The 16,732-nt window shown below is 37.8% G+C and overlaps 1 protein-coding gene across 1 annotated transcript in view; it reads right to left on the reverse strand.

Moving 5' to 3' along the window:
* Nucleotides 1–16,732, reverse strand: part of LOC128031492 (glycine N-methyltransferase) — a 79,152-nt gene that overhangs the window by 12,942 nt on the left and 49,478 nt on the right. The window contains exon 5 of the mRNA XM_052619791.1: nt 15,352–15,476. Within this exon, the coding sequence (XP_052475751.1) occupies nt 15,352–15,476 (125 nt within the window). The remainder of the gene's footprint in view (nt 1–15,351; nt 15,477–16,732) is intronic.

Below are 16,732 nucleotides of genomic sequence, written 5' to 3' on the forward strand. Positions count from 1 at the left end.
AAAAAATTGGATGACGAGTAATTTCTTACTGCTAAATTCAGAAAAAACAGAGGTGTTAATCATAGGGCCTAAAAACTCTACTTGTAATAACCTAGAACACTGTCTAAGACTTGATGGTTGCTCTGTCAATTCTTCGTCATCAGTTAGGAACCTAGGTGTGCTACTTGATCGCAATCTTTCCTTAGAAAGCCACGTTTCTAGCATTTGTAAAACTGCATTTTTCCATCTCAAAAATATATCTAAATTACGGCCTATGCTCTCAATGTCAAATGCAGAAATGTTAATCCATGCATTTATGACTTCAAGGTTAGACTACTGTAATGCTTTATTGGGTGGTTGTTCTGCACGCTTGGTAAACAAACTACAGCTAGTCCAAAATGCAGCAGCAAGAGTTCTTACTAGAACCAGGAAGTATGACCATATTAGCCCGGTCCTGTCCACACTGCACTGGCTCCCTATCAAACATCGTATAGATTTTAAAATATTGCTTATTACTTATAAAGCCCTGAATGGTTTAGCACCTCAGTATTTGAATGAGCTCCTTTTACAGTATACTCCTCTACGTCCGCTACGTTCTCAAAACTCAGGCAATTTGATAATACCTAGAATATCAAAATCAACTGCGGGCGGCAGATCCTTTTCCTATTTGGCGCCTAAACTCTGGAATAACCTACCTAACATTGTTCGGGAGGCAGACACACTCTTGCAGTTTAAATCTAGATTAAAGACCCATCTCTTTAACCTGGCATACACATAACATACTAATATGCTTTTAATATCCAAATCCGTTAAAGGATTTTTAGGCTGCATTAATTAGGTAAACTGGAACCGGAACACTTCACATAACACCGTACTTTCTACATCATTAGAAGAATGGCATCTACGCTAATATTTGTCTGTTTCTCTCTTGTTCCGAGGTCACCGTGGCCACCAGATCCAGTCTGTGTCCAGATCAGAGGGTCACTGCAGTCACCCGGATCCAGTACGTATCCAGACCAGATGGTGGATCAGCACCTAGAAAGGACCTCTACTGCCCTGAAAGACAGCGGAGACCAGGACAACTAGAGCCCCAGATACAGATCCCCTGTAAAGACCTTGTCTCAGAGGAGCACCAGGACAAGACCACAGGAAACAGATGATTCTTCTGCACAATCTGACTTTGCTGCAGCCTGGAATTGAACTACTGGTTTCGTCTGGTCAGAGGAGAACTGGCCCCCCAACTGAGCCTGGTTTCTCCCAAGGTTTTTTTTCTCCATTCTGTCACCGATGGAGTTTCGGTTCCTTGCCGCTGTCGCCTCTGGCTTGCTTAGTTGGGGTCACTTCATCTACAGCGATATCGTTGACTTGATTGCAAATTAAAACAGACACTATTTCAACAGAGATGACATCAATGAATTCAATGATGAACTGCCTTTAACTATCATTTTGCATTATTGAGACACTGTTTTCCAAATGAATGTTGTTCAGTGCTTTGGCGCAATGTATTTTGTTTAAAGCACTATATAAATAAAGGTGATTGATTGAACTAGTAGGGGTGTAACGATACGCGTATTCGTATTGAACCGTTCGGTACGACGCTTTCGGTTCGGTACGCGGTACGCATTATGTATACCGAACGGTTCGTTGGAGTAATTAATTATATTTGAAAAAAAAAAAAAAAGAGAGAGAGAGAAATATAATGATATGCGTTCAACAAGGTAGCCCAATAACCCAAACAACGTAACAGGCAACGCCCCTGACACTCCCGAAGAAGAAAAAAACACCATCTTATATGTTTATGTTAGGCTACTCAGCAGGCGCTCGCTCACTCAGTACGCGCTGAAGGCTCGTTGCAAAATAGCCAATGCGTTTAACAGACTAGAAATGAGAAGATCCTCCAATAACCAACAGGTCTGGTGTTTGGGTGCACTTTGGATTCCCTTTAAGCTATAATGGTGATGGCAAGAGAGTGGTGGATAAAAAAACAACGGTATGTCGCATCTGCAACATACCGGGAATAAAAAAAAAAAAAAACACCAGCGGGAATATCTGGGATATATGCGTCAGTACTATCTGGGAAAAGACGAAAAAAAGGAGAAACATGCACGCAGCAAACTATCCCTGCAGCATTTAGAAACTATAGCTTACAGGGAATCCAACCCAAACACCAGACCTGTTGGTTATTTTAGGATCTTATATTTCTGGTCTGTTAAAGGCATTCGACATTTTGCAACGAGCCTTCAGCGCGTGCTGAGTGAGCGAGCGCCTTAGGGGTCGTTCACATATCGTGCCTAAAAACGCATGGAAAACGCTAAGCGCGTCTTTCTCCTCCTTTCCAAAGCGCTTGGGCAGAAGCGCTCATGAGGCGTCTGTCTTTGCTAAGCAACAATGACGTGCTCTCTCCATGAGACGCGGAAATTTCAGCGAAGGATAAATGGATTTGCAGCTCTAAAAATCGCTTGCAGTAGCTCTGCTACTAAATTTATTTCAAAATTGCAATCCATATACAACTATGATCAGCTGTTCCTTCATCTTGGCTGAGCTCTCAACGTTGTTACGGGAAAGGATGAAGCTGATTGGTTAGTTCTTGTCACATGACCCGCGGTGGGCTTGCGGCATTCTGAAAAGTTGAGATGTTTTTACATTTTGCTGTATCTAAAACGTATCGAACCGAACCGAACCAAACCGTGACATCAGTGTATCGTATCGAACCGAACCGTGAATTTTGTGAACCGTTACACCCCTAGTAACTAGTTGACCCCCTAACACTGATTATGCGTTTTAACAAGAATAGTTGGTGAAAGAGTTCATTACCATCTTTAACTTTAAAAATGCGTACAATGTCCACAAACAAGGGTTTGCTCTTAAAACAAGCCCCATTTATATATTTATTTATACATTTATATATCATTGCTCTTTTTGTTGTTTTTGATTGCTTCCACCGTCCTCATCTGTAAGTCACTTTGGATAAAAGCGTCTGCTAAATGAATAAATGTACAGTAAATGTAAATATCTCACCGCTCTAGAAAATTTTAGGTATACTTAGCAGGGGGCTATAGTGTTTTTAGGTTATATTGTACTTGTCATTATTAATATTTGTACGCTTATTTTCATTTCTGCATCTTAATGAACACTTACACAATTTGTCTTCGTTTGAGTAGCTAACGTTACTCGACGGTCACATTTAAGTTTTCACCGCTTACACTTTCAAAAACACCCGAAACCTGTAACTCTGTCATAATAAGGTGAATTAAAAATACAAAAACTTAATGCCTGACACTTTTGTAACTGACTAAAAACTGATGTTTAAACTAAACAACGACAGAGACACTGTGCATAAAACTGCAAACACAAACATCACTAACTTAAATTAACAAAAGATAATAACCACCAATATGTGTTCACACAATTAACTTTTTTTTTTTTTTTTTTTTTTTAGATGATTCAGAATTAACTTAAATGAACAAAAGACAATAGCCGCTAATGTGTGTTCACACAGTTAACTTTATTTAGATGTTTCAGAATTAACTTAAATGAACAAAAGATAATAACCAACAATATGTGTTCACACAATTACATTTATTTAGATGATTCACAGAAATAAAAATGACTCTTCAGTTGTTAGAAGAAAAAAAAAGTGTACTACGTAACTGCGAAAATGACTTAAAGACCCTATGAATCGGTTCATTGAACCAAACTGTCCAAATAAATAATTTTTCAGAAGTGAATCGAACTTTGCATCACTAAAACAGATCACAGAAAAGAATATGAGTCTTTTTATTTAGGTTATCTGCGTATGCGTTTAATCAGATGTCCAATGATTTAGAGCGTTGCCACATACAATATGAGTATGTATTCACGACAGGCATGTTTGAAGCCTGAGGTGTGTGATGGGTATTGTAGTTCCCTGACCTGAAGATCTACATAGCTTGAATGAGGTATTAGGTAAACATATTAAATTTGTAAAACAAAAACATATAATACATATAACAACAATAAAATAACTGTTAACACATATTTAGAGCAAACGACTATATTCAACAATAATACGATATACATGTGCTAAAACAGGCTAAAATGGGTTGACTATGCTGTAATGGAGCAACAGTTGTCATGTTATCTTGTGAACCATTGGGCGTTAGGATTTGTGTGTCCTGAAACCAAATAATTGTCTTTATCTTTAGAAAAAGTAATAATATGGCAAACGTAAGTCGGTCAATCGTGCATCCAGAGTTTAACTTACTGAATCTCTATAACAAATTTCTGCAATGGCTATACTTGTTACGGTGCTTCCAAGTCGGTGTCTGGGGCTTGTTTTAAGAGCAAACCCTTGTTTGTGGACATTGTACGCATTTTTAAAGTTAAAGATGGTAATGAACTCTTTCACCAACTATTCTTGTTAAAACGCATAATCAGTGTTAGGGGGTCAACTAGTTACATATAGCTAAATTATATAATTTGATAAAAAATAAATGTAATCAGTTACAGTCAGTGAGAAAAATAATTAAATTGCGGTTAATTATGAAAATGTTACATCTGAATATTTTTACAGATTACAGATTTCATTGATATATTTCATAAACCACCTTAAATACTCTAAAATATGCGTCAGATGTTTCATGAGTTAAAGACGTATGCTTATTTCCTATTTGGCCGATGTATATTTATTTGTTAAATTGAACCGATTTACCAACCGTTGTTAGATGCCATGGCATTTCCCTTCATAGGTGTGCAAAAACCTGATTTAAAAACAGTATCATAGCTGTTAAACTTTCTTGTTGTGTTTTTAAATATGTATTTAATCTCCAAGCAAATCTGATTTCGTGGTGGTTGTGCTTTAAAATGAAATGATCACAATCCTAATTTAAGTGATGAAGGATTTGAAAAGTCTGACGGTCATTAGTTGTTGAGTACTCTAATGTTAACCCCTGTTCTGTTTACACGTTTCAAAAGATTAACGGTTGAAAACATTACAAGTCTTAAAACATGTAATCAAATGTTATCAGTTACATTACTTTTTAAACTTTTAGATTTGTGAAAGCAGCATGGTTTGGAAGAATTTTTTTTTAGCTTACATATGTGATTTTACTACAAACTATACGCATTATAACTAAGAAAACACAATATGTTTTTATTTTTTTTTTTTTTTCCAACCAAACCGTTTGTTTGCAGTTGTTAAAGTCGTAAGAATGTTTATTGTTATGAAAAGAAAGTAAGTTATGCTAGATAAATAAGTGTTTTTTATTAACCACAATGCGTTCATGAGTTATGTATTTGTTCTGCTTCATGTATGCAACGGTTACCGTACACACATTCAAGAGAAATGCGTAAACTCAATTGTTTTAAACAATCTAAACCATTTAGTCTATCCTTAAAAACCTCTTACATTTTTTTTTCTTCACACATCTATTTTCATCTGTCTCTGGACTCTTGTTAAAACACTTGAGTGCTGACATGAATCCTGCATGAAAGCTAAAAAATAATACTTTTTTAAAACTATTTTAAACATCATGGTTAACAACACCATTTGGAAATTGAGAAAGGACGTCTAATCTATTGTATACATTTCTGTCAGACATTTGTACCAACAAACACTTTTGGTTTCAAAGAAAACTTAGGACAACTCATGTTCAATCTTATATAGATATGTTCGTGTTTGTGACCTATTTTGTTTGTTTGTGTATTTTTGTACTTGTTTGAGTGTATATTAGTATTTATTTAGTTTGCATGTTCATGTTTTCTGTAATGTTTACATTTGTGTGTGTGTGTGTGTGTTTATGATTGTATGGTTGTGTTTGTGTACTTGTTTGCACTCTCGGTACATTTATGTTGAGGTTGAAAGATCTAGGGGTTAATAAAAATTATAAATGTAACTAAAATAAACTAAATTAACTCGAATTAAACTACATATTCCTATATGGTCTGACTTGTTAAAAGATTTCACGTCCATTTGACCAGTAAATGAACTTTTAGCTAACCTCACGATCACAGGCCTAAACCATAAAGTTTAAATTGTACCCCTTTGATCAGTGAATACATACATTTTTAAACTTTAGCTGACCTGCAGCAGACCATTTACAACACCAGAACCCCCGGAAAACTAATTAGATAACAGTTGAGTTGGAAACCCCAAAAACCTTTAGATGTTTTACAATCTTCGCTGACATGGTCGTAACAGTAAACACAAAGACATCAGATTCCAGACACCAGACGCGTTTCTACGCACTACTTGAGATGAAATATTTAGCCTCTCCTGTAATGTTGTTAAAGTTTCTTTGGCAAGAAAATCAAAGACATTCCAAAACATTTCATTCCAGTTAGATTTGTGTATGCCTAAATGCATGTTTTAATTGATATAGCAACGATATAGCAATGATAGAAGTTAATACTGACAAAATAAAAGACGTATTCAAGGATTTAGAATACTAAAGTATGTGTGAGTGACTTAAAATGAAATAAAACAAAAAAAAAATTTCCAACAAGGAATTTTTGTTGAGATGAAAATAAAATGGTATAGGTTAACCCAATTTTAAAGTAAAAACATCGGTCTAATATTAAAACCAGGTAGAATGTTTTCATCAAATAAGAACTGATGTGTTTTTTATTAAAAACGTTACTTTGTTTAACTCTTTTAACATACATTTAAACCTTTGTGACCAACATTATTAGGGAGGTGTTAGAGGTATGTGTTTGTGGGTGTTTTTTTATTTCTTTTTTATTCAAAGTTTTAAACATTAAAAACATAAAGGAGTACTTTACTGGTAGATTTACAAATACGGTCTGAGATTACATTCAATTTTCGTTCACACTCTGTACATCATAAAACTAAATAAATGTAAAATAAATAAAACAACACTGAAGAAAAAGATAAAGAACGAAAAAGTAGGGGAGTAACAGATTTTCACATTAAGAAAAACCAAAGTCCTTTAATGAAGAATACAAAAATCTTGCTTTGGGACATTTCATTCCTTTTAACGTCTCCAAATACATCACAAATTCCTCTTTAAAGCTTTTTCTTGAAATGCACTGTGTACTTAAAACCTTAACAAAAAATCCCCTTATACCATTTTCATGATTTCGCCCTTTTCAGAGTTTAACAAAAAAAAAAAGCACATAGATCCCAACACATTTTCCCCCATCCCTCACCGAAATTCCTTTTTAGGTTCGTAAGTTCATCTTAGGTTCATAAGTTCATATCTAGGTCACCGGGGTGTACAGCGAGGGGAGGGGGGGTGTACAAACAGGTGTCCAGAACAGATGGCTTTTATGACCCTCATCAATCAAATTGTTGGAGACAACCTACCCTTTATTCCCTCTAACGATATACCATGTTTACTAAAGATAGATCCAGTTGGCAGCATATACAATGAAAACATAGCAGGTCCCATATGTAAGAGAGGCAGATGATGATGAAAAATAGCCCAGGGTAACTGAAAAGCTCCTATTTGTTAGATAATTGTAACAGTTTCCTACTTCAGTGTGTTACAAACATAATTTTGGTGTCTTTGGAAAGAAGACCTTTTGGGTTTTACTTTTTATCAACTAAATTTGATAATGCTCAAAAATATTAAAAGTTATATACACTAAAGTGCCTTGAATTTTTTTTTTTTACCACACTTAAATATTTTTTTATTTGATATGAAAATACATGAGATGATACCTGGAGCAATCTAGAAAAGTAATGGGTTGAAAGTCACATACCTCATGAGGTTCTATTTCAAATCTGAATAATATTCATGAAAAATGAGACTCCTGCAAATATTTTTATGAGACTATGTCTACACCCCCACCCCCCAAATTTAAGAAAATATATTTCCCAATAGTATTGAAGGCTTCTACAAACTATTTAGTCATTAAACATACCACTGCAGTTTTTTTTCCATTATAAAACACTAGACAGAAACTTAGACATCGTATAAGTGATTTATTTGAGCACTAGAAAATACAATAAGAATAATTTGAGTAAGAAGAATAAGAATAACAAGAACAAAAAAAAAGATTTAACTTTGTTTGCCAGTTAAAGAAAATCCTGAGATTGCTAGAAATGCAACATTTACTATGAATTACGATGCAAATAAGTGCTGATGGCCACTTATACAGATTGTACACCTGGTTCTCATTATAGTGATTGCCGTGGGGAAGCGCTATTTAAGCCGCCCGAGGACCGGCAGAGGGAGAGAGACCTGAGGACTCGGGGAAGGACGCAGCAGCAGCGATGAAAGTGAAACCTTAGTGACGAGTGAACGAACGTAAATGTTTATGCGCATTTGGCGCGACTTTGTTTTAGGTTTTACTTTCTCTTTGAAACAATAAAATCTTCCTCGAGCCTCAGTACGTCGACCCTTGGTCTCCTTCCTTCACACACGCAGAAAACGTGAACCCGATTACACTTGCAGTTTAAATCTAGATTAAAGACCCATCTCTTTAATCTGGTTTACACATTGTACACTAATATGCTTCTAATATTTAAATCCATAAAATAATTTTTAGGCTGCACTAATTAGGTAAACCAGAACCGGGAACACTTCCCATAACACCCTATTTACTTGCTACATCATTAGAAGAACAGCATCTACGCTAATATTAGTCTGTTTCTGTCTTATTCCGAGGTCACTGTAGCCACCAGATCCAGTCTGTATCCAGATCAGAAGGTCACTGCAGTCACCCAGATCCAGTACGTATCCAGACCAGATGGTGGATCAGCACCTAGAAAGAACCTCTACAGCCCTAAAAAGACAGCGGAGACCAGGACAATTAGAGCCCCAGATACAGGGGGTAAAGACCTCATCTCAGACGATCACCGGGACAAGACCACAAAAAACAGATGATTCTTCTGCACAATCTGACTTTGCTGCAGCCTGGAATTGAACTGCTGGTTTTGTCTGGTCAGAGGAGAACAGGCCCTGAGCCTGGTTTCTCTCAAGGTTTTTTTCTCCATTCTGTCACCAATGGAGTTGGTGAGACACTATTTAAACTGAACAGAGATGACAACTGATTTCAATGATGAACTGCCTTTAATTGTCATTTTGCATTATTGACACACTGTTTTTCTAATGAATGTTGTTCAGTTGACGCAATGTATTTTGTTTAAAGCGCTATATAAATAAAGGCGACTTGACTTGATTTGCCTACACCAGTCTTAAGTGTCACATAATCCTTCAGAAATCATTCAATATGTTGACTTACGATCATTTATGTTTTTTTAGCTTTCTATTCATTAACGAATCCTAAAAAAACACAGACTGAAATGACTAGGACTTTTATACAAAAGATAATTGGAGAAACACAGATGAGAGGAATGACTAAATTAATGGGGGCATGGAACACATGGAAGAAGCTTGAGACACCTGGAATCAAATTAAGCAAACATGGGAGACAGAAACTGGGTCACAGAGAACATGGGGAATGGAAAACACAACATAATTAGTCCAGGGGTGTGACATTACTCCTCCCTGCCGGAAGGTTCGATCTCGCACCATGGAACAACAGAGGGGAGGGGGAATGGGTGGGAACTTGGGAGGAGGTTTCGGTGGAGGACGGACTCCCGGGAGGGGGCCAGCAGACAGATGGGAGGGTGGTCATTTCGGACGAGTGGCCGCAAGAAGACACCTTCTAAGAGCAGGCATTGGAGCGGCCTCTGGGGCTGGAGCAGACACTGGAGCGAGCTCTTGGGCTGGAGCCAATCCTGCGCTTAAGTGGGGAACAGGAGCCCTTCCTGGACCTAACTGGGGAACAGGAGCCCATCCTGGGCCTAACTGGGAAACCAGCACTGGGGAATTGGAAGCCCTCTCAGGGCTGGATGAGAAAACCACGGATGAAGAAGGGGCTGGATGGGACCAGCAGAGACAGGAGACAGGAGGGATATGGAGCAGGAGGAGTCCAGCTGGACCTAGGCCACTGCCATAATGGCCCAAGGTGGAGCTGATGGTGGGAGGAGCCATGGAGAAGAGAGATGGGATCTGGAACTATTATGGCTGTCGCCAGCTGGACCCAGGCGACAGCCATAATAGCTCTGGGTGGAGCTGACACTGGAGCAAACTCTGGGGCTGGAGCCGACACTGGAGCAAGATCTGGGGCTGGAGCTCATCCTGGGCTTAACTGGGGATCAGGAGCCCTTCCTGGGCTTAACTGGGGAACAGGATCCCTTCCTGGGATTAACTGGGTATCAGGAGCCCATCCTGGGCCTAACTTGGTCAAAATCTCATGATATAAACGATTAAGTGCATATGCACAGGATATTTAAAATGTACAAAAGTATATTGGCTAAATGAAAAAAAACAACAGAAAAAAACACAAAAAACATTAGCCTTTCCAGACATATTGTCTGAGTGGACACGGGTGAAGTTCGAATTTTTGCTGAGAGCTTGAGGAACCAATGGCGTTAAGTAGATCTTACTGCGTCCTCTAGGGGGTGCTATGGGGAACACCTTGTTGTGACCCGTATCTCAAGCATCCATTGAAAAAACACCAACTTGTTGGCTGGCGACATCCTCTGATGTCACTACCAGCGCAACTATAAACAGGCACCAGGAGAACACGTCTTTCTCTTCTTCGTCTTCACTGACTGTTCTGTTTGAATCACGCATTTCTTCAAGAATCGGCTTAAAACCCATCTCTTCCATCTTTATTTGACCCTCTTACTTTAACACTCACTTTTTCTAATTCTATTCTTTAAAAAAATCTAACTACCTTTCTAATCTTTTTGTATTCTATTTTCTTTTCATTTATTATGCTATTGTATATATATATATATATATATATATATATATATATTAGTGCTGTCAAAATTAGCGCGTTAACGCATTCGATTAATTTGAAATATTTAACGCGTTAAAAAAAAATAACGCAATTAACGCGGTTGCAGTTTTTTTTATTTCCAGTTGTGGCCTATGTGTGTTCAACGTGCAAAGAAATATGGATAAGACCAAGGAAGGACTTTTAGACGGAAAGTTTCAGTATAAAACTCTGCCGGATTACTCTTCAGTCTGCCACAAGAAACATTACTCTTCATTTAGTCTGCCAAAGAAACAGCAACATTAAAATCATGAACTCAAATGTCATTGTTTAAAAAAAAAAAAAAAAACAATGACTGTAACAGTGCGTAAATCAGACCTTTCTGTAACGCTAACGTTAATAAGCTTAAACGAAAATAAAGAAATAATTGTGTAGCGGAGTATTTTTGTACACAGTGCCGCGAACTGTCAATCACTCCTGTACGCGTGCATCACTGTCCTCCTCGCAGCTGCAGCAACTTGCGCTCTCTCTCTTCATCAAGCTTTAAAACAAAAAGGGGACAAAAAGATCATATTGTCTTTGTGCATAGGCTATAGATTAATTAGATAAATGAATATCTAAATTTGTGCCTTGCCGTCTACGGTATTTTTTTTAGAACTTAGAAAAAAGATGCTGCAGCCAATGAGCAGCCAGCGGGGGCTGCAGGACGACTCAACCTCAGCAGACAGTTTTTAATGTTTATCAGACAATAAATACTCAAGATTTAGCTTTAGTATAACTCACAACGAGTTTCACACACCTTCTCCGGCCACGTTGAGTTGTTGACACTTAACAGTGGGAAAAGCGACACATGCGCTATTCACTTGTGTAACTTAAGGGTGAATGGGTAATGTAGTTTCTGCTCTGGGTGGGATGAATTAGGAAGCTTGCATTGTGAAGGGCGCTCTGAAAATCGGCAGTCCAGGTAAAAGATTAAAACCTCTATTAAAACAGATGTCCAAATGAGCGTAGCGGTACGCTACAAGCACGTTCTGCGCGCACGGAGAGGTGGCGGTACGCTCAAGAGCTATATTTGGAAGTGGCGGTACTGAGTACCGGTGTGTACCGGCCCACTTAAAGCACTGGCAATGACTATACTTTGGAATTTTTTTGCAGTCCACTTAGAATTCAACATGGAAATCATTTTTGTTTTTTATTGGCATTGATTGTTTTGAAATTCAAATGGTACTTACATGCCTGTGTTTTTATTTCTGTAATAAATATGGCTTTCAAGCCAACAGTTAATTTGGAGGATATTGATGATTTATTGCAGGTATGTTGTTTACATGAGAAAATCTGTGTTACAAGTTAAACAAAAATTCCAATAAACAATCATATTTTGAATTTAAATAGTTTCTTTGTCTTGAGTTTACATTAATTATTTACATTTAAATATCCAAAAAGTTTCAGTCTTTTAATTGCGATTAATCGCGATTAATCGCGATTAATTTTAAAAAATTGTGCGATTAATTAGTTAATTTTTTTTAATCGATTGACAGCACTAATATATATATATATATATGTGTGTGTGTGTGTGTGTGTGTGTGTGTGTGTGTGTGTGTGTGTAAAGACCTCTAACTAGCTTGCTCTATTCTTTTTTTTAATTTTTTTATTCTATCTGTTTTCTTTTTATTATATTATTTAAAATCTCTTGCTACGCGTACTGTGTTAACCTAACTGAGACTTGTTATAGCACTTATATATCTTTGCCCTTTTTGTTGTTTTTGATTGCTTCCACTGTCTTCATCTGTAAGTCGCTTTGGATAAAAGCGTCTGCTAAATGAATAAATGTAAATGTAAATGTAAAGAACCAGTATGAACTCTGTATAAAACAGAGTTCTCTGTTTTTTCCCCACTCCAATATTATTTCCACAGATCAAGTTGATGACTCTCAAGCACACTGTTTTGAGATGCACCATTCCATCAATGAGCTGCCCTGTCAGAGTGCCACGAGAGCTCCTCCTTAGAACAGTATTTGAAAATCCATGCTATGGTAATTGTGCATGTGAAGTCTTTGCACACTTTCTGAAATACACACTGTGGTAAGTTTGCACGCTAGTATTCTGCATTCTTTCTAAAATCCTATATGGTGTGGGCTTTGCACCGTTGCTTTGTGCCCTATCTTGAGTTGGTAAAAGCCCCGTTCATCTTAGGGGGCCACTCCACCTATGTATCCTCAGATACCTATCTTAACAGGGTGTTGCTACTAGGGATCTTTTGAGACAGCTCCTTCAGCAAGCTTATGCAAAAGCTAGCGGTATCCCCTGTCATGTGTGAAAGGCAAGACTTAGTATAAAATGCTAAGTTCTTAGCCGTATAAATGAATATCAGTCCATCGCTTAACTCCATATTCATTTATATGTAACCCACACATTTGACTATCATGTTTATAATCACTTATTGTGTATGTCTTTTATAACTACGGGATAGCTTAAGGATTCATATTCATGTTTAGTATGTTTGTGCTTCAGTCTGCTTGCTTGAGACATTCCTGACCATCAGTTATTTGTCAAATGTATCAAATTCTTGTTATAGGAATCATGTCCGAAATTATACCCTGCAAGAGTGGGAAAATTCGGACCACGTCCTTGATAAGATAACATATGATTTATGATACCCCCGAGCCAAGACAATATCTGATTGGTCAAGACAACATTTGAGGTGTGGCCAACAGGCCAGTTTAAATGCTCAGGACACAATCAAATTTAGCTGTAAGAGTTCTTTGAGCGTGGTTCCAGCCTGCGTCGGCCTGCACGCCTGCAGCTACTTAGCCTCGATGAGAAGAAACACCACCTAGTCTTGTCAAACTTTACTTCTGTCCTTTCACTTTAGTTTCTTTTCTTTTCCGTTCGAGAGTCTCGTGTTCTGAGTTAAGTTTTGTAATGCCTTGTCTCCGAGTCTGACCTCGAATGCACGTTCAACTTCAACCAGCCCACGCCCAACCATCGTCAGCCAACTTCCTAAGATGTCACTTCAGCGACTACTGAACTTCCAGCCAATCAGCGACATCGGGAAACCCCCTTTATACAAGAGACGCAAGTAGTAGGGCTGCACGATATTGGGAAAAAATGACATTATTTTTCTGCGATATATATTGCGATATTTTTTCTTACAAACAAATGGGGTGAGCACACTTACATTCTCATTTTAAATGATTTAAACATCGACACCATAGTGTCAATTGATTAATATGCGCGAGGGAGAGAGAGCAAGACAGAGCTTGTGTTGTTTGAAAACGGCTTGCTCTCTCTCGGTTTCTCTCTCTCTCTCTCTCTCTCAATTCAATTCATATTGCTTTATTGGCATGACATACAAAGGTACATATTGCCAAAGCATTGTACATATCAGAATATAAACAAAACAAAAATACATATATTCATAAGAGAAAAAAAGAAAAAAATTACATGCAAAATAAATCCATATACATTTCTATAAACTTTGATGGAACTTCTAATGTACTCTTCTCTCTGTCTCTCTCGCGCGTGCTCTCTCTGTAGCAGCAGCGCTCCAGCCCAGCGCCGCGTCAGGCACGGTTCTGGTGTGTAAAGACAGAAGACACAGAAAACGCAAGGCAGCCACCACGGTTTTGGGACGCTTCAGACACGCGACGCTCACGCCACGCAGCCAGTGTGTCACCGGCCTCTGTCTCTCTCGCGCACGCTCTTTCTCTCTGTCTGTCTCGCACGCGCTCTCTCTCTCTCTCTGTCTTTCTCGCGCCCTCTCTCTCTCTCTCTGTCTCTCTCGCGCTCCCTCTCTCTCTGCCCTGTTAAACTTGCATGTGGTTTTCAGTCCTGTCAATTATAAACTTTCACTCTATGATGGTTTAGCTGTGCAATTAATCCGCGAATCACATTCGTCAAGGGCCGGGGAGCAGCTGGCCCATACAGTTAATAACGGATCAACTACTACAGCCTACATCGCACATCCTGCGATGTGACTATCGTGGATTCGTACATCTGATATCGATGCTTAAACGACACATCGTGCAGCCCTAGCAAGTAGTACCTCCAGACTGATCTATACTGCTGTATCTAATATAATTTTCGTACATTTTCGTTCTCTTAAACTCATTCTTCCCTAACTTTCTATCTTCCTGCAACTTGTATGAATGTGTGAGTGTGTGTGCTTATGTGTAAGATTAGTTTATATGTCTTAGATTTATCTAATAAAGCCTTATTCATATTGAAAGGAGAAGTATCTTGTGTTTTGTGCTTATAAGTTAATGTCTTAAACTGCCGATCTTTTTACTGTGCTAATTGATAGTGTTTTCACTATACTTTGGATATTAATATCCAGTGCAGATTTGATGTTAACCGGCTCGTTCAGTGAATTGCAGGGCGTCTCAGTGAAATCAGCCGTGAAACACTGATTCTGTTCAAATTCCCTTTAAAATCTTAAATGATTCCCTTTGAGCTAAATTGACCAATTTCCCTTACACTTCTTTTCACCAAGCCTGCATTTGTTTGACTGGTAGTGGTGGTAGTAGTAGCAGTAGGTAGGTATGTAGGTAGACAGATAGACAGACAGATTAGTAATCTATAATTAGATAGATCACAACCACTCAAAAACGGACCCTACCAAAAGCTCAGGTCACAGTACCTTGCATCAGGTTGAGTCTGAACATCCTCTGGTTGAGGCAGTTCCAAAGTGTAGTCCAGTGTGATCATGTGAGGCTTGCTATTTACCCACAGTACTGAGGTGGAGATGTCCTGTTTCATGTCACTCTGAAAAGTATAGTGCCACGTCAGCATCAAAGGCTATTTTCAAGGCATAAAATAAAATAAAAATAAAATTCTTTGTTTCTCATAAAACAGAACAGACAGCTAGCAAATATTCACAGAACTGTTTGTTTGCATTTTGCATAACTTACATTTTCACTGTTTCTCAGAAAATGCATTACTGCACCTTTAATTCATGTCATGTTTAGGCAGGGTATGCTGACAAAATTTTGATGAGAACTTTTTTTTTTTTTGTACATTTTTGCAGCTAAGCCCTGACGTAAAAAAAAAAAAAAAGATAAACCAAGTGGATGATTTCAGACAAAAGCCAATCACAATTATAGTCTATAGGTTATTCTTAAAACAAAATGTAGTGAATTCTGGTCCCAAGTACAAAGTTAGATTTTTAAAGGCACCATAAAATCAAAACTCAGAGAGTTTTTAGTATGAATATGTTAGTCTTAAGGATATCTATAAATTAGCTGGTACTTGTGACTAGTGACAATAAAGGGCTACTACTACTACTACTATAAGCTAATTTGCTACAAAACATGAACAAAATTTGCATTTAGAAGATATAAGAATTCAAAACTTATAGTCTCCCACTTATGCCAATATGGAAAATTATATTGAACTTTTCACTAATATATATGGCAAATGGCACATATTACACTATATATAGGATGGGGAGTGATAACATGTTTAAACATGCTTCCAACGGGGTGAATGAAGTCATGCAAACCTCCACAGCATGGACAGTGTGCTCTGGTCCACAGACATGATATCACAGAGTGATATCATCATATGCACGAGTCAGCACAGACAACAAAATGTATGTAATGCTGTATTTTAAATTGTGATGAAGGAAACAAACATCGCAAGACTGGTTAGACGTCTTCTGCATTATAAACAGAAATTATGAGGAAAGGAGATACCACCGGTGCGCCATGCACCAGCATTTTCAAACTGTATTTCTGAAAAGTATCACAGTTTTTTTCCTAGTAACAGTTCTAATGCCCTGTTTACATCTGGTATTAAGATGCATTTTGACTAATCGGATAACAAATACACAAGACACATTTCCCGATTACACCTGGTGTTTTAATCAGTCTCTTTTAGCCATTTCCGAACATTTTCCTAATTTCATAGAAGGAAGTGTCTATAGGTGGGTGAATGAGCTTTTTCTTATCTTTGAATCTAAGGCTGTAATTACACTTGGCATTATTAACATGCGATCACCGTCAATCAGGACATGGCGCATT

This window comes from Carassius gibelio, chromosome A17 (genome assembly GCF_023724105.1).
Source record: "Carassius gibelio isolate Cgi1373 ecotype wild population from Czech Republic chromosome A17, carGib1.2-hapl.c, whole genome shotgun sequence".
In the NCBI taxonomy this organism is placed as follows: domain Eukaryota; kingdom Metazoa; phylum Chordata; class Actinopteri; order Cypriniformes; family Cyprinidae; genus Carassius; species Carassius gibelio.